This window comes from Epargyreus clarus, unplaced genomic scaffold, assembly GCF_041222505.1.
Source record: "Epargyreus clarus isolate Ecla_fem2 unplaced genomic scaffold, WU_Ecla_fem_2.2 ptg000011l, whole genome shotgun sequence".
In the NCBI taxonomy this organism is placed as follows: Eukaryota; Metazoa; Arthropoda; class Insecta; order Lepidoptera; family Hesperiidae; genus Epargyreus; species Epargyreus clarus.
The window spans coordinates 1,355,531-1,378,396 of NW_027332219.1; the positions used below are offsets into that span (position 1 = coordinate 1,355,531).

The window sequence follows — 22,866 nt, forward strand, 5'->3', positions numbered from 1 at the left end:
TTATTTCAGTTAAATTAATTCCTGTATTTATAAGGGTTATCATAATTATAAGCGCTTATGAATAAAAAGAAAGCGTTGAAAAAAATATGTGTTACATCATGATTTTGCTAAAATATTTTTTTATGTCCAATAATAAAGTAATATTATTGTCCCAGTATTGGGCCCGTCGGTTATCTTTTGATTATAGTTTCCACCAGATTAGAAAACACCATTTTCCAATTCCTTTCTTTCCAAATTAACTATTTGGAAAGAAAGGCATATTCTCATTTTTTACGCCTCATTTGCTTACCAAGGATCAAAATTGGTAAGTACTGCCGATTAAAAAGTCGGTTAATTTTTTTTAAATTACGATCTTCAAAAGGCAAACATTGGGTACATTGGTTATCATGAATGCACTTATAGGAATGACTACACATGTTTATTTCACAGAAAGTTGTTTTGGACTGTACAAATGTCCACTATAAGCCGCTGTTAGACATATGAAAATATGGCCGTAGTCACAATTTATCTTTGTCTTGGTGATATCAGTATACCAAATATTATGTAAAACAAAATGCTACTCCTTTACATCCTCTACTTTCCTATATCTACAAGTAATTGCGCTATAAGCTAATAAGACACGTGCAGGAAATATCATATTGTCATAATTTATAAAATACTATATATGTACAGTCAGCTTCAAATGTAGATGAACAGATTAAGGTTTTTAAAATTCTTATACACCCAAGCGTTCATAGATAGCTGAACACACCTAACATAATAATTAGATGAACGTCGTAAAGTTTCAAAAGTAGATGAGCAGTGATATTTCATATTATTGACGTTAACTATTTTGCACATACAGTGTTCAGCTACTTTTGACGCATTATAGTTCATCTAATTATGATGCTAGAGGTGTTTAGCTACTTATGAACATTTGGGCGTATAGGTATTTTTAGAATTTTGATCTGCTCCTCTACTAATGAAGCTGACTGTACATACGCCTGTAATTAATCAATTATTGCCTACAAAAATTCGAAATTCGACTATTTTTTTATCAAAATTATCAAATGTCGAACTGTAGTAGGCAAAAATTAGTTAAGATTGATAATTAATAACCGACGTAAAATAATATATAAGACGTTATCGTAAGACTAGCCAGCCGTTGTTCCCATCTGGTAGTTGGATCTCCACCAAACGGAGCGATGCTCCCGTAGAGTCTGTTGTCATTAGCTGAAAATTATAATAAACATCTTTATTAATAAAACCTTAACTTCTTGGTCTAATATAGAGATGTCAATGAGAATAAATTTCCGTAGAATATAAATACCAAATTGTAGTGGTTTAGTAACGCAAATAAAAATGATTTTTATTAATTGTAATTATAATTAAATATGTCATTAGTAATAAAATATTTTTATGTCATATGGACTATGGATTTTTATGTCATAAAATATGGATTTTAGTTGTCGGTATCAAATAAATTATTATTAATATTATTATAGGAAGAAATACATGTAAGTTAAAATTAACATTTTCCCTTTTTAAATTTCACAGTGTATTTTCTCATATTTGTTATGTAGAAGTTTGGTTTAATCAATCTACGATAATTTATCTAATTAAATCAAAATATATAATTTATACAGATTGCCCTAGGACCCCACGCATAGCCTATAGTGATTTACATATTAATTATTTTAATTATAGAGGTTGTAAATCAACGGCGAAGGAAAACATCCTGAGGAAACCTGCATACCTGAGAAATCTGTTGTGAATGTGAAGTCTACCAATACGCACTTAGCCAGCGCGGTGGACTATGGCCTGATCCTTCTCATTCTGAGAGGAGACCCGTGCCCAGCAGTGGGACAGTAATGTGTTGGACAATCAATCATTGGATAAATCCAAACCAATTAATGATGAAAAAGGCTATCAGAAAATTACCAAAGTTCACTTCAATTTATTAAAATTTAGTGTTTTATGTATTTGTAGTATAATCCACGCATAATCGCTCTTTGTGGAGGTTGCCATGTTGAAAATATTGTTATAAATAAATCATAAATACCTGCGCCTGTTCCAATTGTTCCGTTGAGATTCCTTCTAGTACACTGCTATCCGTTTTCAAATTCTGATCCATGTTTTCTGTGCAAATACAAAATATTTTTAAGAATCATGAGTACTAGATTAATTTAATTTCAACGCAGAAAGTGGGGGAAAAACCTACATACTACAATTATGCATAATATTTTTAAGGGTTCATAAAATATCTGATGTAAATACTCACGTATAGTTAGTAGTGTTGGTTGTTCGTTGTCTTGTATTAAATTTATTTTACTCCCTGTAAAAAAATATAATATCATTTGCTTTTTGGGAAAATTTTCTTGAATTATCATATGAATTATGTTCATTATTAATACATCTTTTGGTTTTACTGACATATTATTTTTTATAGATTTATACAATTTTATTTTATTACTATATAAGTTCAATAGGTATTTTCATCAACATACTAGGTGGCCCAATTCAATTCTCAGATAGGGCTCGAATCCTATCTGAGGTTGATTACAGATGTCCATGGGCCACGGTAGCCACTTACAATCAGATGGACTCCGGTTCAAAGCCCTTCAAATTTAAATAAACAGGTAAAACATTCACCATCAACAACAACCCCATCTTGTAAAACATATTTCTTGTCTTCTGTTAAGAACAACTTTGTTGCGTCATCCGATTCTCCTACAGTCACTGTAAAAATAATAAAATAATTTAAAATTAATGTAAAGTATTATTAAATATTTATTTTTAAAAGCATTATATTAAAATTGTTGAATTTACTTGAAATTAGAACACACAAAATTAACTTATTAAATTCAGGCAACATCTAAAGATTATTAAATATTTATTATTGATTTTATTAATTTTATAATATTTTAAATTTCGGTAGTAAAATGGTAAAATATGTACTATTTTTAAATACTTACAAATAGTTTTATTGTCGTCCGTTTGTAGTTGTAACTCACCAGTGGCTTCATATATCTGAAATTAAATTATGATATTTATATATGTAAAGAGAAAACATAATAATAATAACAATAATTTATAAAGCATCATTTTAAAAAAAGATTTTGGTAAAACCCTTTGTGGTTCGACTCCGGCGGCACCACCGCAACACCTATTTCTACCTAATAACAGCAGTGTTAGGCGCTGCTGAGTTCCGGTTTGAAGGGTGTGGTAAGGGAGACAGACTTTTCCGCGGCGTTCCAGCTTAGTCTTCAGGGGTAGCGGCGCATCTGTGGCCGACCATAGGTGGGAATATCTAATCCTATCTGGGGTTGATTAAAGATGTCCATGGGCGGCAGTAGCCACTTACCATCAGGTGGACTGCATGCTCGTCTGCTACTCCTATATTATAGCAGCGCCTAACACTGCTGTTATTAGGTAGAAATACGTGTGGCGGTGGTGCCGCCGGAGTCGAACCACAAAGGGTTCTACCACCTTCAAAATATATTACATCTCTAAATATATTAAATCTGTAAAAATATGGAGAATAGTCGGCAAGACTTCCGAGTTGTGGTCAATTTAATGTTCATTTACAATAATATTTTGCTCAACTCGATCAAAGTTGAAAATACTTACCGCTTCAGTAAACTGATCAGTCTTATCTTCCACTGTCTCTACTACCACCGATTGCTGTTGAACACCCTGTTATAAAAAATTAACATAACATAAAGGTTAATAAAACATAGTGTTATATAAAGCTAAAATTTAATTTATAAATTACCATTAATTTATAAGCTAATTTGATAAATATCAAAATCTTGAAATATAATTAAATTGAAATATAAAATAATCTCATTCTGTCTGTAGCTGTTACTTTTGAAAATTATTATTAGAGATGCGCCGAATAATGGTTTCACCGTATAACCGAATACCGAATAATATTCGGTTTAACCTTTACCTTTTTTTTTATTCGGCCAAATTATTCGGTTTACCATTTCTTTATTGTCAATTTGCCAGTTATGTGTGTTCATTCACACTTTAAAATCTTGATTTGAGTTTTAAAAATGAGAATAGTAAAAAAGATGCCGAATACCGAATACCAAACGAATATTCGGCGCATCCCTAATTATTATGTACTACTATTTTTATTTTTTTCTTGGAATATTATTGTTTTGTTATAATCGCGCGGAAACGTAAACAATTGATAAGACATTATCATGAATTTTTTTGTTTTTTTTTTTTTTAATAAAAAGACTTACATTTTTGGCAACTTTCATAACTCTAGGTTGGTTTACTACGATGGATTCCGCTAAATGCCCCTGAAATTGAAAAGGTGAAAATATACATATGTAGTATCCATATTAACAAACACGTAATGTTTTGCTATGTATGTCTCTCTGTCTTTGTGTGTGTATATGCGCGTATCGCTGGACGGACGTTTTGTCTCAATTTGTTTTTCTGTCTTTTTGTCTGTTAGCGACTACATGTATTTAGCTTAGTGTTAAATGTTTGTCAGTGTGTTTGTGAGTGTGTTTTACTGTGTGTGTCTTTGCAGAGATGTTTATGTCTATCTCTCTCTCTCTCTCGCTTTCTGTGTGTGTGTGTGTGTGTGTGTGCGTTTATGTGTGTTTACGTGTGTATTATTCTCTCTCTTTGTCTGTGTGTATGTCTTTCTATGTGCGACTCTGGCCGTGTGTTTGTCTCTCTCTCTCTCTCCGTATGTTATTCTCTCTCTCTCTCCCTCTCTACACTCACGCTGGTGTTCATGTGGTGGTAGAGCAGCTGCTTGCGCATGTAGCCGGCGCCGCAGACGAGGCACTCGTACGGCTTGCGGTCGCTGTGCACGAAGCGGTGCGTGTTGCGATTGTCGCGCGAGTTGAACGACTTGCCGCACACCTGCAATGTCAGTGACGTCATTAGAATCCGCACCAAACTTTTAGTCCGCTCTGTGGAGTTGTTGCGCGCAGGTTTAGTTAGCATATATTCCGTAACGTAAGGGCAGTACCTGCGCTATATCGCGGACGAGAGCATCGGAGGGTGCCGGGGAGCAGCGTTGTCGTAGTCCTACTAATATCTACAATTTGCTGTTGTAACGCGAGTCGTTTCTATATTCGGAGTGGACTGGAAGTTTGGCGCGGACTCTACTTTAGGTATGTTTTTACTCATAATATTGAAGTAGAAAAGAAGCATGCAGTCAGCTGGTAAATTTGAAAGTGGTAGAACCCTTTGTAGTTCGACTCCGGCGACATCACCACTACATCTATTTATACTTAATAACAGCAGTGTTAAGCGTTGCTGTGTTTTGGTTTAAAGGGTGTGGTAAGCGACACATACTTTTCCGAAGCGTTCCAGCTTAGTCTTTAAAGGTACCGGCGCATCTATGGCCGACCTCAGGTAGGAATCTTATCTGGGATTGATTACAGACGTCCATGGGCGACAGTAGGTACTCTGCTCTGTTACTCTTACATTATAATACAATTACTATGGCCAGCAATAATCTATTTAAGGCTATACTATAATTTATATTAGATATAACAAACTCAGTGACCTCACAAACGTAGGGTTTCTCCCCGCTGTGTATCCTCGTGTGTTTTTTGAAGTGCTCGGGGTACACGAAGGTCGCACCGCACGTTTCGCACCTGTGAGGTCTTTCGCCAGTATGCGACGCCTTTATGTGGTAATCTAACAATCTGGGAACAATAAAAGGAAATTGGTCTAAAAAAAATTGTATATTCAAGATTTTTTGAAGTCGCGTTTTTCTGTTTTTTTTTAATGGAAAGTATCAAAAAAATCTATATGTATTATATACTTAAACTTCTCCGGTGAAATATGCTTTCAAATAACCAAAATCCCATCCAAATTACATTAGTGTTATTTGGAAAAACGCGGACATACACATAGTATCTCCTTTTTGAAGTCGATAAAAAATCATTAGGCATATAAAAGAGTGCATATGTACTTACTACGAAGTACGAAGTGAAACTATTAAAACAACACACAGGACGATGTTTTTCAAGTCTGCCAAAAACTAAAATTACATTATTGGATTAAGAAAAATGTTTATTTAGTCGGGATTCGCTTATAAAGAATTAACACACATGTTTTTATAAATCATATGATGTAGTCTCAGTTCTTATCCAAATTGACCTTATACCTCCATTTAGCATTTTTTGCTATTTTTAATAGTTTCAGATTTGACCATGAAGGCTTAAAATATTCATCCTGTATTCTACACGTACGCATTTTTCAAAACAAAACAAACACCTATTTCATCCGTTCTGAAGTTATATACCTGCGTCGTTTGAATTTCTTCGGGCACAGCGAACACTGGTAGCGTTTGTCGTCGAGATGTGTGGCGCGCTTGTGTGAGTGTAGGTTGGAGTTCTGCGTGAACGTGGCGCCGCATATGTCGCACGCGAATGGACGCTCACCTGGGAAATATTTTATACAACTGGTGAAATATAGAAAAGGTAAAAAAATATTATAAATTTCGGTGAGGTTTAAGGTCATTCTTGGGGATTTGCTTATTAAAATTTTAGCAAAACGGATATCTACACTAATATGATAAAGAGGAAAACTTTGATTGTTTGTTTGATTGTAATGAATAGACTCAAAAACTACTGGACCGATTTTAAAAATTCTTTCACCATTGAAAAGCCACATTATTCATGAGTAACATAGGCTATATTTTATATGAAACATATTTGATAAATAGATTTTGAGGCGGTACAAAGTTTGCCGGGTCAGCTAGTTTTTAAAGAAAATGTATTTTTCAACTCCGGCAAAGCAATAGTCAGGAGACCCATAGTCTCCTTTCACCTGGAGTGTCGGTGTTGGATAGAGGTATTGGAGATACAAGAGCAGGGAGGAGGTATGTGAGGGGGGAGGGTTGGGGGTTTTAGTGACACGGCATAAAACTGTAGTCAAGAGGACAATGATGAGACGTAGCAGCGTAGGAATGGACACTACTAAGGTAATAATAAAACGCAGGAGTTGGTAACACTGCATAGGGGGGGGGGGGGGCATATACTGTCAGTCATTGTGTGGGGGGTCGAAGGTCAGACACACTGCATAGGTCGAGGGTCGGAAATGACAATGGGTCAGTAACACCGCAGGGATCAGGATCAGTGATATTTTGTGGGTGGTCAAGGGGTCAGTGATATTGCGCGAGAGGTCGTTCCAATAGCAATGTGCGGGGGGTCGATGACAGTTGCACGTGGTGCCAGGGGGTCGTGGTACAGGTGGTCGTGGTCCAGGTGTACGTGGTCCAGGGGGTCGTGGTCCAGGGGGTCGTGGTCCAGGGGGTCGTGGTCCAAGGGGTTTTGGTCCAGTGGGTCGTGGTCCAGGGGGTCGGTGTGGACGTTGGGGGGTCGCGTACCGGTGTGTATGCGCATGTGGTCTCGCAGCTCCGCCCGGCGCGCGAAGCCCTTGCGGCAGTGCGCACACACGAAGGGCCTAGAGCCTGAATGCACCACGCCGTGCACCTCCAGGTTGTGCTGGGATGCGAAGGCTTTGCCTGGGAACAACAAGTAAATAAATATACTCCTGTAAGAGCTACTGCACGTACAAGTGACGCTAATAATGCGTATTGGCAATTTTTCGTATGTAAGTGCACACACAGACATTTTCGTGCACACTACCATAACTTCACAGTAATCATTTTTACGTATTGTAATCAAATAAATTAGTGTAAAACCGATACTCATCGAGATTAGTTTTATTACGATACCTTTCCCCCAAAACAGTTTCCTTAGTTCCTACTACGTAGTAAACAATACAACTCCTAATATTAAACTACATTAAACTCCTAATATTAAACTACAATAAAGTACCAAACAGAATTTATTGAAAAGACATTTTGAAAGGTGGTAAAACAAGTATTATTCGACCAGAAAGGTACCACCGACCGTCGACCGAGGTCTACGACCGCACACCGGGAGCATTGACCTCACCGGCGGGCGGGGGCGGGGCGCGAACGTACAGTCCGCGCCAAACTGCTAGTCCGCTCTGAAGTTGTTGCGAGCAGGTGCATACAATTTGTTATGGCGACGCGATTCATTTTAATATTCAGAGCGGACTAGCAATTTTACACAGACTTAATTTAAAATTTCATGAATACAAAGCTAGTAAAATAAAATAAGCAAAAGAAACAGTATGATTCGACCGGAGAAACCACCGGTACGCTTATTTCTATTATAAAACAATTCTACATTTCGGTGACAATGTGGATGATTCATGAGGCAAACATTTTAGTCCCCAAAAGTGGCAATGAAACTGTGATCAGCTTCAGATGAAACCCCTATACATAAGCGCAATTGACGACTTCATACAAATTTGTTACTACAATCCACTTTTATATACATAATTGAAATAATAATTTAATTTTGAATAATGTTATGAATGATTTGCTTTAATGTTTTGTATTATATAATTTTGTATAGAAAAATTTAAGTTTATTCAATATTTTGTGTAAATTAAAACTTAAATGGAATTATTCTAAATATTTGTAAATTGATCTAGTATTGTATATTCTTTTAAAGCGTCTATTTATTACGTATACCGTGCTCACCTATAATTGTGGGGACACGACCTTTTATTCGCTACTCTGTTATCTTTGTGAGTTGTTATTGTGTTTTCTGCGTTGGTGAGCCTTAATTAAATAAATAAATAAATCTTTTAAAAAACTTACCTGCTCTCAAATACTTAATCGTGGGGAGAGATTTGTACGCAGCATATAATACATACATAGACATACTGTCATACACATATACATACATATATAGTAAATCAGAGAAATTATGTAATTTTTACTCATTTTAAAGAGTGATATCTAGTTTGGAATAAAATAAATAAAAATAGAACAAACATCAAAACTTATCGAACTCACCGCATACAGTACAGATGAAATCCTTAATGCCGGAGTGAGTCTTCTCGTGTTGAGTAAGATTCTGTTGCGTGAAGAACGACTTGCCACATTGCTTACATTTGAACGGCCTCGGTCTGTCCTGAAATATATTAAAATAAAAACATAAATAGCAAATAATAAATTGCATTCCACCTTATACTTATTGCTCTATGATTACTGCTAAATGATTATAAACGATGATTTGAGAATTCATATAATCTAAGATTTATTTCACAATATGCAATAAAGCTTTAAGAGAAGATGGACGGACTAGTGCCATATTTAATAATAATAATAATAATAAACGTTTATTGCCATAATAACACAGTTTACACAAAGAATAAATGTACATTTTACAGTAATATTAATATGACAAAAGGAATTCGGCTCAGCATTGCTGTCTCAGAATCAGGGATTCGAGTAGCGCTGTTTTTCAGCCGCTCCTATAATCCCTGTGGTGTTAGGTGGGATAAGAGGATAGTCAGCCGTGGGGCCTCTCCTGGGTTTTAAAATCCAAGCGTGTATGTGTGTGTGTGTGTGTGTGTGTGTGTGTGTGTGTGTGTGTGTGTGTGTGTGTGTGTGTGTGTGTGAGTGTGTATGTACGTATTTGGAGGTTAATTAATGTGTTTAATTAGCATTAAAGAACTCCTTTATATGTAGATATTGCATGCAGGCAGGTTTCAAATTTTCACCAGCAAGTTGTCTATTTAACAAAGCAGATTTATATTTGTGTTTGAAGCATTCCGTTCTCATTTGTTATATTTGTTGTGATATCTTTGTTTATGTAACAAACAATAAGGTGGTAGAATCCTCTGAGGTTTGACTCCAGCCGCACCTATTTCTGCATAATAACAGCACTGTTAAGCGCTGCTGTGTTCGAGTTTGAAGGGAATCATCCCAGCTCAGTTAAAAATTATTACTAACACTATATATTTATTTTTTTCATTTTATTTTTGTTGACACTTCTTTATTAATTTTATAAAATGGAATGTAATTCTGAAATAAATGATTATTATTAGTTCTCGGAGATAGCTGTGCATCTGTGGCCGACCTTTGTTAGGACTCTTATCTTGGATTAATAACCGATATCGATGGTATGCAGTAGCCACTTACCATCAGGTGGACTGCATGCTTATTCTTATAACATGCACATAATAAAATATAAAAATAAAAATAAAAAACCTTTTATTTCTTACTAAATACTTACAAGAAAATATATAAATGTATAAACTATTCATAACTTCTATATAAAAACATTATTGAATTAATTTAACTTTGCAAATAGTAATACTTAAATATTATAAACACAAATACAGAGACAAAGAAACGACTGAGAAATGGAGAGCGGATATCTTAGGAAACAACTTACCAAGTGTGTCTTGAGATGCGACTGGTGTGTGTATTTGGATGCGAAGGACTTGTTGCACACTTCACACGTGTACGGCTTCGCGCCGTTGTGGAAGTTCATGTGTTCCGCCAGCAACGTACGGGAACTGTAGAATTTAAATCACTAAAATGCCACATTACTGTCTTACTGCTAGACATAGTATAGACTTAAAGGTGGTAGAACCCTCTGTGGTTCTGGCGGCACCACCGCCACACTTATTTCTGCCTCATAAGAGCGCTGCTGTGTTCAGGCAGGAATCTAATTTTATCTGGGGTTGAATACAGATGTCCACGGGTAAAAAAAAAACATGAGATTTCACACAAAATTAAGGGTTTAGGCCACAGTCAACAGCTAACCAAGTGCTAATTGGCAGACTTTACATATATATGTACGTATGTTTTTTGAAGGTGGTAGAACCCTTTGTGGTTCGACTCCGGCGGCACCACCGCCACACCTATTCCTACGTAATAACAGCAGTGTAAGGCGCTCGCTGTGTTCCGGTTTTAAGGGTGTGGTAAGGGAGACAGACTTTTCCGAGGCGTTCCAGCTTAGTCCTCAGGGGTAGCGGCGCATCTGTGGCAGACCTCAGGTAGGAATATCTAATCCTATCTGGGGTTGATTACAGATGTCCATGGGCGGCAGTAGCCACTTACCATCAGGTGGACTGCATGCTCGTCTGCTACCCTTATATTATAAAAAAAAAAATTACCTTTCAGAAATTCATTTTTTATTAAGAACTCTCTGATGTGATAAGTAATTTCTAATACCTACATAACTTTTAATATTAGAGGTGCTTTTTTGGATTTTGAACCTTGGTTCTCCTGATTGATAGGTCGAGTTCCATATCGAGAAATATCAATGCTTCATATTTGAATGAATAGTCATTAATCTATTCATGGAATAGACTTCTAATTTTATTTATGGGACAAGCTCGGTATTTAAAATTACAATAAAAAAGAAAATTGTTATAGATGACTCATAAAATGTCTACACATAATGAGTCTGTTCAGTACTAAGTCTATGGTTAAAATATAATTAACGTACCTGTACTTTTTATGGCAAATCGTACACTCGTGCAGTTTCGATTTGTCCGTAGGCAGAATCTTTTTAGACTTGATTGCGTGTAGTTCTGTAAATAAATAATTGTTATAATAATATTACATACATTATCTACTACTATCTAATAACTACTATCTAAAAAGGAACTTATTTTAAGGGACATTTCAAATGGTATAGAAAAACAGTTGCCTTGCCAAAAAATATATTTTGATAAATGGCAATAATGTTTTTTTAGGATGTGTTACATTATTACCCATCAAGATATTTCAATGTCTACAAAAATACGTTTTCCTTGGATATTTTTAATTTGAGCTTAATGCCAGAAAGGACATGAACTTGTGACAAGATCGGAGTTAATATTAATTCGCTCACTTTTTTAACATATTATGGTTAATTAATTTTGGAATGTACCAACATTTATAAACCTGTTTTTTTAACAGTTTAATTAATTTAGGAAAACAGTGTGACATTGACTAGGTGCTGCCTCACGGTCTGGGTCCACGCGAGCACCCAGACCTCCCCCCTACCGTACCAATGTGCGCAGCGTATTCGCTGCGTTTCCGCACCAGCTCGCCGCACTGCGGACAGATGTACACTCGGGCGTTGTGTTCCGACTTTAGATGCTGCATCATCGTTTCCGGAGTACCCATGAATGGGGCGCCTACTGAAAACATATAAAATAACATTATTCATCATCAATAACCCATTACTGTCCCTCCGCTGGGCACGGGTCTCCTCTCAGAATGAGAAGGGTTAGGCCATAGTCCACCGCGCTGGCCAAGTGCGTATTGGTAAACTTCACATACCTTTGAGATTTTTTTTTTCATAATTCTCTTCGCTATGCAGGTTTCCTCACAACGTTTTCTGTCACCGTTTAGCAAGTGATAAAAATTTCTAATACGCACATAACTTTGAAAAATCAGAGGTGCCTGGGATTTGAACCTCTAACCCGGACGATCGAGAGGCCGAGTTTCTTAACCACTAGGCTATCACTGGCTTATTATTAACATTATTAATAATCAGTATTTATTGTATAATACAGGTGTTACATAGTAACATTAGTAATCAGTATTTATTGCATAATACAGGTGTTTACAAGGTTTTTGGACGGCTTTATTGCAAGTAGCAAAGAACATTTTTATTTTTTATAATATAAGCGTAGCAGAGGAGCATGCAGTCATGCATGCAGCTTGATGGCATAGCCCGCGCAAAAACTACTAGTCCGCTCAGAAATTGTTGCGAGCAGGTGTAGTCATACAATTTGCTATGGCGACGCGATTCATTTCTATATTCAGAGCGGACTAGCAGTTTTATGCGGACTATACAAGTGTACATATTTATTTTCCCATACCTTTCTTATCATTATTTTCGCAGAGAAGACATCTGAACTGACCATCTTCCTCTTGCAGTACCATCTGGAACGAGTTTAAATTAAATATCGTAAAATCTATTGCGGTCGATTTTGGCAGCGACCTAAGGATTGCGATTAAAGATTGACGTCCATTATTAATAAGCCATCTTTGGCGGCGGGAAATATCCCTGTGGGCTAGGTGATCCTGAACGAGGTTTCAGTTCGGAGCTTGTGTATATGCAAGATGTTTAGAAAACTTAAATAGCGTGATTTAGAATACTCGTGGCGCCATCTCTTGACGAGTAGCGGGAAGTCGCTACAAATCCATTCAAATTTTTATATATTAAAGATTGAAGTTTGGCATTATATAGTATGAAGAAATTGTCACATGTCGATCTTCGGTTGGAATATAATGGATAGACCGATTATTAATAACAAGCGTTAGCTCTGGCCGTATTTTATTTCGCTTATATTACTCATCTGTCCTTAAACTTCCACTTGTAATTGAATGTACCTCACTTGTGTTTCTATATTTTTATCTCCCATATGGTTAGTTTCTTTTGTTATTCTTGTTATGTTCGCGAACACTTGTATAGTCCGCACCAAACTGCTAGTCCGATCTGAAGATGTTGCGAGCAGGTGCAGTCATACAATTTGCTATGGCGACGCGATTCATTTCTATATTCAGAGCGGACTAGCAGATTTACGCGGACTATATCTATTATAAAATATATAAAGTTAAATTTTGTTATTTCTAATAAGATATGATGAAACTTACCGTGTTAACTGAAGTTATGTCCACACTAATCACAGTGTCCTCTGGCTTCTTGCTCTGAACCGACTTCACTCTGTACATCTCACCTGATTCCACTTTTATGAAAGCACCGCCTGAAAATACGTATTTTATAAAATTACTAGCTGACCCGGCAAACGTTGTGTTGCCATAAGATAAATCATTTCCTTCAGTTTCTCATTTAATGTATATTATATAATTTGATCCTTATAAGTGAAACTATCCGATAGTGGAATAATATAGGGTGTGTTATTGTTTTCAAAATAAACTCGCTCGATTCCCGGCTAGGAAAAGATTGCTCATTACTCAGACATCTGCCATTGATCGAACCCGGACCTTTGCGCGTACCGGTGACCACATGTCATATAGTGCTCGTGAACATCACAAAATCGGTTCCAAGTTGAAAGAAGTTAAATTTCTGAAACCTACCTTGTTCTTGAGCCGCTGCTATAATCGCATTCGCCGTTTCTTCGTCCCCAGAAACTTGCAGCTCGATTTGCGATTCATCATTAGAATCTGCGAAGAATGGGTAAAGAATTATAAATTAAATAATGGTAGTTTTATTAAATAGTAATGATTTCATTACACACTTTATATTAGCTTCACTTGTATGTTTGTCAGTGAGTAACTCCGTTTTTCAGTAGAAAGAGATCAACATACATCCTTATCCTACCCTGCATGTATGAAAGAATGAAATATAATACTTTTCTACTTTTTAGTTGATTTTATCATAATAGCGTGTTTTTTAGTTTTTTGAACTATATTTATTATTGTTCTGTGACAGACAGAGTATGTATGTTATTATATTTATCTATATATGTATGTGTGACGTATGTATCTTCTTTAGTATGTCTTACAATAGAAATGGCTTTACGGATTTTAAAATAAAGTCGTAAAAATTCTCGTGTGATTTGTCTAAATTGTCTAGAGTCCAAAAAACAAGACTTAAAAAGATACCAAATTTAAACGAGTTTGTAGTAATTATAATTCTGAAATGAAATAAATATAGTATATTTATTTTTTATAGGCCTGTTGGAGGCACAAATTGTCAGTTACATTTTTTTTCAGTCATACATTTGATATGATGTCACATACAGTTGATGTCAGTTACATCGGCAGTCTATATATCACTAGATCATTGTTTTTACCTAAACTAAGATAGATATCATACCTTGGCTATCCCCATTATCATTGGTATCACCCTCCTGTGAGTCTTCTGGCACCACGAGTGATATCTCACTATCTCCGTAGAGCAATTTTTGACCTGATACTAATCTTATGATCGATCCGTTCTCACCATCCATCATGATTGTCTCTGTAAAAGATCATAGAATACATATATTATACAAGCAAAATTTTTCAAAGGTATGTGAAGTCTACCAATACGCACTTAGCCAGCGCGGTGGACTATGGCCTAATCCTTCTCATACTGAGAGGAGACCCGTGCCCAGCAGTGCGACAGTAATGGGTTGATGATGATATATTTATTACGAAATTTTTTTAGGGTTCCGTATCCAATGTGTAAAAACGGGACCCTATCACTCGTCGGTACTTCTGTATGCCTCGTTTCTCTTTAATCGTATTATAATATTATGTAGAATTTTAATAGAGATTAATAGGTAAGTGATTAGACTTCTATTTACACACGGAGATTAATTAAAAAATATTTTTCAGTTCGATAACACTAGTTATATTTTTTTATATGACAGAAATAGCATGCAGTCCACCTGATGGTAAATGGTCACTGCCGCTCATGGACATATGTAACCAACTCTACATAGAACGGGAGTTTTATCTGAAGCCTTTTAAAGGTGGTAGAATCCTCTGTGGTTCGACTCCGGCGGCACCACCGCCACACCTATTTCTGCCTCATAAAAGCAGGTTAGGCGCTGCTGTGTTCCGGTTTGAAGGGTGTGGTAAGGGAGACAGACTTTTCCGAGGCGTTCCAGCTTAGTCCTCAGGGGTAGCGGCGCATCTGTGGCCGACCTCAGGTAGGAATATCTAATCCTATCGGGGGTTGATTACAGATGTCCATGGGCGGCAGTAGCCACTTACCATCAGGTGGACTGCATGCTCGTCTGCTACTCCTATATTATAAAAAAAGCTGATAACAGATGAGTTGCACTCATGAGTACTAACATGGTTGACTCATCAAAATGCTTCAGTGTATTAAACTAACTAGCTTTTACCCGCTACTTCGTTTGTATTCGGAAATTTTTATTTATCCCTCGGGAACGGTATAAACTCGGGATAAAAAGTACCCCATGTCCTTTTCTGAAGCCCTGAAAACGTGTGTACGAAATTCCTTAACAATCGGTTAAGACGTGAAACGGTAGCAAACAAACAAACATTCGCAATTATAATCAATATTATGAACCTAATAGCTATATTAAGTAACTAGCTGACGCGGCAAACTTTGTACCGCCTCAAAATCTATTTATCAAATATATTTCATATAAAATATAGCCTATGTTACTCATAGATAATGTAGCTTTCGAATGGTGAAAGATTTTGTAAAATCGGTCCAGTAGTTTTTGAGCCTATTACACATTACAACCAAACAAACAAACAAAGTTTTCCTCTTTATAATATTAGTGTAGATTGTTAGTATTAGGATACATACGGCCGTCATCTTCAATATCCCTGTCGTTCAGTATCTCCAACTTGCCGACAATGTACTTGTTCTCGATGACGTCGTCGGTAGTATTCTCAGCAGACGACAGATCGGGCAGTAGATTTTCTAGGAAATCCTTAGATTTGTCTGTTTCAGTCTGGAAAATAAATTACAGGGGTCATTTATAAATTTGATCGAAGCAGTGATAGACTAGTGGTTAAGAAACTCGGCTCCTCGATCGAGGGGTCCGAGGTTCAAATCCCAGGCACGCACCTCTGGTTTTTCAAAGTTATGTGCGTATTATAAATTAATTATCACTTGCTAAAACGGTGAAGGAAAACATCGTGAGGAAACCTGCATACCTGAGACATTTATAAAAAAAATCTAAAGGTATGTGAAGTCTACCAATACGCACTTGGCCAGCGCGGTGGACTATGGCCTAATCCTTCTCATTCTGAGAGGAGACCCGTGCCCAGCAGTGGGACAGTAATGGTTAATGATGATGATGATTTATCAATTCAGCAATTTGCCAATATGAGAAGAATTTAGGCCATAATTATAGTCCTATTCATAATTAGGTGCCCAAAATGTAAACTTAACTAGAAAATACGTTTTAAATGGTAGTTTCAACTCAATTTCATCCCATACAGTAATAATAATGAGATACAAGGTTTATGGTACAAAATTAAAATATGATAATGTGAGTTACCAAAGTGCAAAGTGTAGATTTCACATATTCTTGAGAAACACATACATATAAATAAATAAACATTTAGTAATAGTCCAGGGACGGATCTGAGAGAGCCATCACAAGAGAGGGGCCCTCACAATAGAGAATATAGATATGAGTAGAAAAAATATCAAAATATCGACGGGTCAGGAACTTTTAGACTATATTTTTGTCGCATTTTTATCGATAACACTTGCACTTAATTAATTACTGCATCCTGTGTTGAAACTTTAGATATAGGTTTGTGGTTAAAACAATTTTATTTGGCTTGATATAAGGAAGGATATGGTAAAAGGAACTGTCTTTTTATTTGAACAATAATTAGAGGGTCTTCCAGAGCTCCGAATCCGGCCCTAGTGTGATCTACTATGAAACTAACGACTTACCTGATCGGTATCTTTGGCGAAGGTAATATTTCCATCGGTTCCACTAGTTGCAACTGCTAAGGAGCAATCTGTAATCATAAATGTTACGTAATATAACAGATGCCTCTTACAACGTATAATGACTGATATCCAAAGCTCGGCAGCGCTGTTAGCGACTAGCGGTCACCCATCCATCTACTGACCGCGCCCGACTTAGTCTGTAATCTTATTATTTTTGTAATATTTTTATGACATTAAGGTGGCTTAAACTATATTACACCAAATAAAATAAATAAATAATATTTTACATATGACAAAATAGATAATTAATAGGAAATGTATGTTCGAAATGTCATTTAAATTCTAAAATAATGGATAGAGACTGATAAGACACATAGTATTTACTGTACATCCACCAAGATCGCAATAAAGTTGGTCCTTCGAGCCGGATAAAAAACATACCTTCATCAATTTCCATCGGCTGCTCATCATTATTTTCCACATCGCTCCCTTGACCGCCCTCTTTCTTCAAATCCACTTCAATTTCAACCAGTTCATCAACTTTCCCCAACACCGCTGACGTCAGAAAGTCCTTCGGCAGGGAATTGACATTAAAACTTAGTATCGAATTACTTTTCGGAGATTCTATTGATGATTGTAGTAATACATTAGGATCTACGTTGATCTCTGCATTTGCATTCCCAGACATTTGTGAGAGTACATAGTTCTGTGGTGTTGCGTTGTTTGTGAGCGATATTATCTTGTTCCCGATAGCGCTTGTTGTTTTTATGCTCTGAGTGAGAACGGAGGTACCGACTGTTACTTTTAAGTTTAGCGTTGATGATGATGTTGGTAGTGTTACGATGGGCTGAAAAAATAAACATGTTTTATATTATTGTCTGACTCTGTATTATTATTACAGTTTTCATACCCCTAAGTGATAAGGGTTGTTCACCCTCAACATTTTTTATGGCACCCTCAATATTTATATGGCAACACAACGTGTGCCGGGCCAGCTAGTATATTTTATATTAATGTCTGGCTCAATAGATTATTATTAAAGTTCAGTTGGAATGGAATTGGAAAGTTGGAGGGTAATGTTATTCAAGCGTATGTATATAATATGTATGTAGTTCTCGTTCTTTGGCATATATTGTCTAAACGGCTTGACGGAGTTTAAAATATGAGGTATCGTAGGATTCACCTTATTTGTGGAGTGACATAGGCTACATTTTGAAGCTGTCAGGATTTTTTACTTTTATAATAATTCAGTATTATAATTGATTAAAATACACAGTACAGTTAGAGTATACTTATGTAAAAGGTTAGTAGATATAATTAATTTTTTACATTAGCCACAATGCTGCTGTTTTATTTTAATGGATATGCCATATGCTGTACCCAGCAGATACAATTTATAGATTTGTTCCGACGCTAGAAATAGCAAAGCGAATCGAGTATGCTTAACTTTAAGTAGGACTTTATATTAGGGGTCAGTAACAGGATGTCCGTAGTCCACTTAGACAGGACGGATTAATGGTTCTTATACATAAAAAAAATCTTTTGCAAATTTTTGTTATTCTTTCTTAGATACCTTAGAATTGGCAAGATTAGCTTTAGTGAACCACTTGCCAGGTTTCAATACGAAATCCGGCGGTACAGGCTGCAACTTCGAAGCTGGCAACACTAATTTGCGCAACTCTGGTTTGCCCTCTGCACTTTTTATTGGAGTTTTCGCTTGAACCTTGGGAGTTTCAGTGTTGTATGTGTCGTAATTCAGCTTGTGTCGTGGCAGTGTGCTTTGGAAGTATGAGAGCAGATCAAGTTTTATTACTTGCATTCTGAAATAAATATACTCATTTAGTCATGTTATATATAAAAATCTCGTGTCACAATGTTCGTTACCGTACTCCTCCGAAACGGCTTTACCGATTTTCAACAAATTTTATACGCATATTCAGTAGGTCTGAGAATCGGCTACTATCTATTTTTCATACTATACCCCTAAGTGATGAGGGTTGTTCACCGTTAACATTTTTTTATTTATATGGCAACACAACGTTTGCCGGGTCAGCTAGTATAATATAGAAAAGTATGGATGTTTGCCGATTTACATATGAGCCTAAGTCTTCAGAAAGCAACGCATTTGTGACCGGTTTCAGAAGGAACCTCTGTCCGATGTGAAGTTGGTTACAGATGTCCCTAGGCAGCAGTGACTTACAACTTACAACTTCTTTGGTACTTCAACAATACAAAAATAACGCTTAATAATACTTTCTACGATCAAAGTATCACACATACAAACAAATACAGAAAGACCCGGACCCAGAAGGGAAGTTTAAATTCATCCTTTATATTTGTCTGGGAATCGAACCCGAAACCTTTTGCATGTCAACCCTTTATTATGACCGCCTTTTCATGCAGGTCGTCAAATAATATAATAAAAAATAACTTTGGTTCACGCACCTAACTTGTATAGAATCATACTCTGACACAAATTTGTGGCATTTCTTGCACACAACCTTCGAATGGGCAGTCTCCTCCAGCACAGGCTTGTCTAGTATTTCACTCAACACTTCTGTGAACTTTTTGCCTGATTGTAATGTATTCTGAAGTAGGAGAAAAAGTAATTAACATTCATATAAAGTAAGCGATTGCTAATAAATAATTTACTGAAAAGGCAAGTAATGCAGCCTACATCCCTCTCACAATTTAGACAAATGCAATGATATAAATGTAAAATTTGCTCAGCATTGATGTACTCCTAATAAAGACATGTACATCAATGCTGTTACGCCATTTTGGCTGTAGGGCACCCCCGTAGTTGACTAATACTGTTGTGAATAATGAAAGAAACGTATTTGAGGTATAACTAAATTTCAAATAGAATATTCATTCTAAATTAAGTTCCATTTAATTTAACTTACTCATTTTTTTATATCAATTACTTCTTAATTGTTTTGTTGTTAACTATAATATTATATGTATATGAGTATATGCATAATATGATGCTAAAAATTGTAGGAAGTTATACTACAAACTAGCATCTTTTAAAATTAATGTTATTAGGATTGCTTCTTATAGGTCAGTAATCCAATAAATAAGAATACTTACATCCTCAGCAAATAAATTGATTCCATTTCGAAGGGCAATCCCTAACCGAACATTGCACACAAAGCAGAGCTGGTTCATTCTGGAAATAACATCTATGAGTAAAGTTGTTGAATAGTATGAAAATTTTAAGAAGGTATAAAATAGGTTAATTTTGAAGGTGGTATAACCCTTTGTGGTTTGACTCCGGAGGTACCACCGCCACACCTATTTCTGCCTAATAACAGCAGTGTGAGTTCTTGTAAATGGTGTGGGCAAGGGAGTTACACTTTTATGAGGCATTCCAGCTTAGTCCTCAGGGGCATCTGTGGCCAACTCAGGTAGAAATCCAATCTTATATTGGATTGATTATAGATGTCCATGGGTGGCAGTAGCCATTTACCATCAGATGGATTACACGCTCGTCTGCTGCTCCTATGTTATAAAAAAATATGTTTTAGGAATCTTGTGGTAATACTTAGAATCCTAGTGTGGGGCTGTGAGTGAAGAAAGCATCTTTTTCTTTTTATTATTGTGTGAATGGAGATTTTTGTAAAATTCTTAGTATTATTTTACTAGCAGAATATGCGGCCTCAGATAAGACCAGATTTTTACCTTTGATTAGTTCATCAGCTCTAACCATCTAGTTATATAAGTTATAGTTCCAGATAGCTGATATTTGTGTTAAACATTTTTTTGATGTAGGTACTTGATATACACACTATAGGAATGTAGTATCTAAAAGTTGTTTAAGGTTTTAATTGTCTTTAATAAATTTAAGGTGATCTATTAGATAGATATGATTATAAGAATGAAGAATGTATCTATGAAATGTGGTACCACCAGTATGGTTCCTTATCATATATTGTAAAATGTGTATGTTTTATGAAGATTATAAGTAGTAGAACTAATCAGTAGCAACTGCAAAAGCAAGTCTACATGTTTCTAGTTCATAACAGCACTGCTGTAATAAGGTGTAAAGAGTGTAGTAAGGGAGACAAATGACAAAGCTTTCTAACTAAAACCTAGAAAACTTAGAATAGCAGAACATCAGTGGCCAACCTCAAGGATTCCAATCCTACTTGGTATTGATAAGAGATATCTAGTATAAAAATGATCAGGTGGAATGCATGCCAATTGATTGTTTTAATTTCATAAAATAAATTTACAAGTAGGTATATGTTGGTTATTGTTTATATTTTCCTTTTATTTTGCATTTGGGCATAAAAAAAAAATCCAGAATTTCCAAAAAGTCCATTTAAGAAATATTGAAATAAAATAAGTAGATGTTAAAATAAAATAATTAATTAATTATTTAATTATCATATTAAGTAAAGTACAAAATTAAAGTAGAAATTTTTGACGAAAGACTTAGAAGAAGTGTTTTAAGAGTATATGTTCTAAACCAAGCTTTATTTAGAGAAAAATGCACGCTCAATTTATCATTATGTAATTTTAAAAAGTTTAAGATGCTCTTATCAATAAGTTCACTTTGTTTATGTTCTTATCACAAACTTTATATTTTAAATCTGTTGCCACCATAAGACAACAAATACTCGTTTCGATCCAATTTAGATAAATTAACCTTTTTGATGCCTTTTTGCAACACAATTCATTGAAGATGAGACGCCATTTTGTTATTTATTTTCAGTTCAGAGATCGTAAATGGCTTTCGCGTGGAGTAAATCTCATTTACCTGGAAATTTTAATTCAACTCTCCGCAGTTCCCATTAGTTTCTGAAGGTTTTCAGAAACAGTTTTGCAAATAAGTTGTCAGCAATGAATCCACAACACAAGCAGCCACCATTACGTGTCGAATAGAACTTGTTTTCGCCGGCAGAGGCGCTGTGCATTCTGCGTCAATGTCAAACGTCAAACGATGTTTATTACGTATTGTGCCTATTTTTCATTTTAACTTTGCACAATAACGGAGTAAGGTGGAAGAACCTTATTTTACTTTTTGCATAAATGTGTTCGTAATTTAATTACGTAAATAAAAAATATTTTTATTTAAAACTTATTCAGTCGTATGTTATTAAAATCTTCGTTATCGTATGAGAAAAACTACAAATTGTCTATGGTATACCGATACGCGGGAAAATTGAATTCCTTTCATTTCTTTTTTCTTTGCAGTGTGTTTTTGTTTACTACTAAACTTAGAACAAAATTGTAATTATGAAATAATTAGTATCTGACTCTTTAGTTTTTAATAATTAAATACGTTTTGTATAGTTATTAAAACTATTGGGTGAAATAAAATCTCGTGTCAATCAAAAACATTATTTATTTTCTATACAATTTACATTACTCTTCGCGTCACGAGTGCAGCATCCTAAGGTATACTTTATTACAACGAATTTACAATAAAATTAAAATAATCGACATATCATAGAACAATTAATCTAACTATATACATACTTATGTCCTTTTTATACTTTTCACTTTAATTTCTGTACAAGTGCGTCAATGATTTATTAGTTTTGTTAATTTTGTTGCAGGTGATAAACTGTTTTATAATAACGTGTTTATATTTGACGGTGTTATGTGATATTAAGTAAGCTGAATGTCATATTACGTTAATTTCGAATTAATTGAGCAA

The 22,866-nt window shown here is 35.5% G+C and overlaps 1 protein-coding gene across 1 annotated transcript; it reads right to left on the reverse strand.

Annotated features, from left to right (window-relative positions):
- Positions 1-814: 814 nt before the first annotated feature.
- LOC140745801 (uncharacterized) lies at positions 815-22,104 on the reverse strand. Its single transcript, XM_073077715.1, has 26 exons — positions 21,964-22,104; positions 20,292-20,370; positions 19,644-19,786; positions 18,772-19,018; positions 17,640-18,045; positions 17,199-17,266; positions 16,092-16,239; positions 14,640-14,783; positions 13,898-13,984; positions 13,463-13,563; positions 12,676-12,739; positions 11,857-11,985; positions 11,310-11,394; positions 10,248-10,371; positions 8,861-8,978; positions 7,352-7,489; positions 6,266-6,404; positions 5,522-5,663; positions 4,729-4,869; positions 4,233-4,292; positions 3,610-3,675; positions 2,955-3,009; positions 2,632-2,718; positions 2,261-2,314; positions 2,042-2,118; positions 815-1,212 (listed from the first exon to the last, which is right to left on the reverse strand). Exons 2-26 carry the CDS (start codon positions 20,367-20,369, stop codon positions 1,123-1,125), a joined length of 2,991 nt encoding a protein of 996 aa, XP_072933816.1. The 5' UTR covers position 20,370; positions 21,964-22,104; the 3' UTR covers positions 815-1,122.
- Between the last annotated feature and the right edge of the window lie 762 nt (positions 22,105-22,866).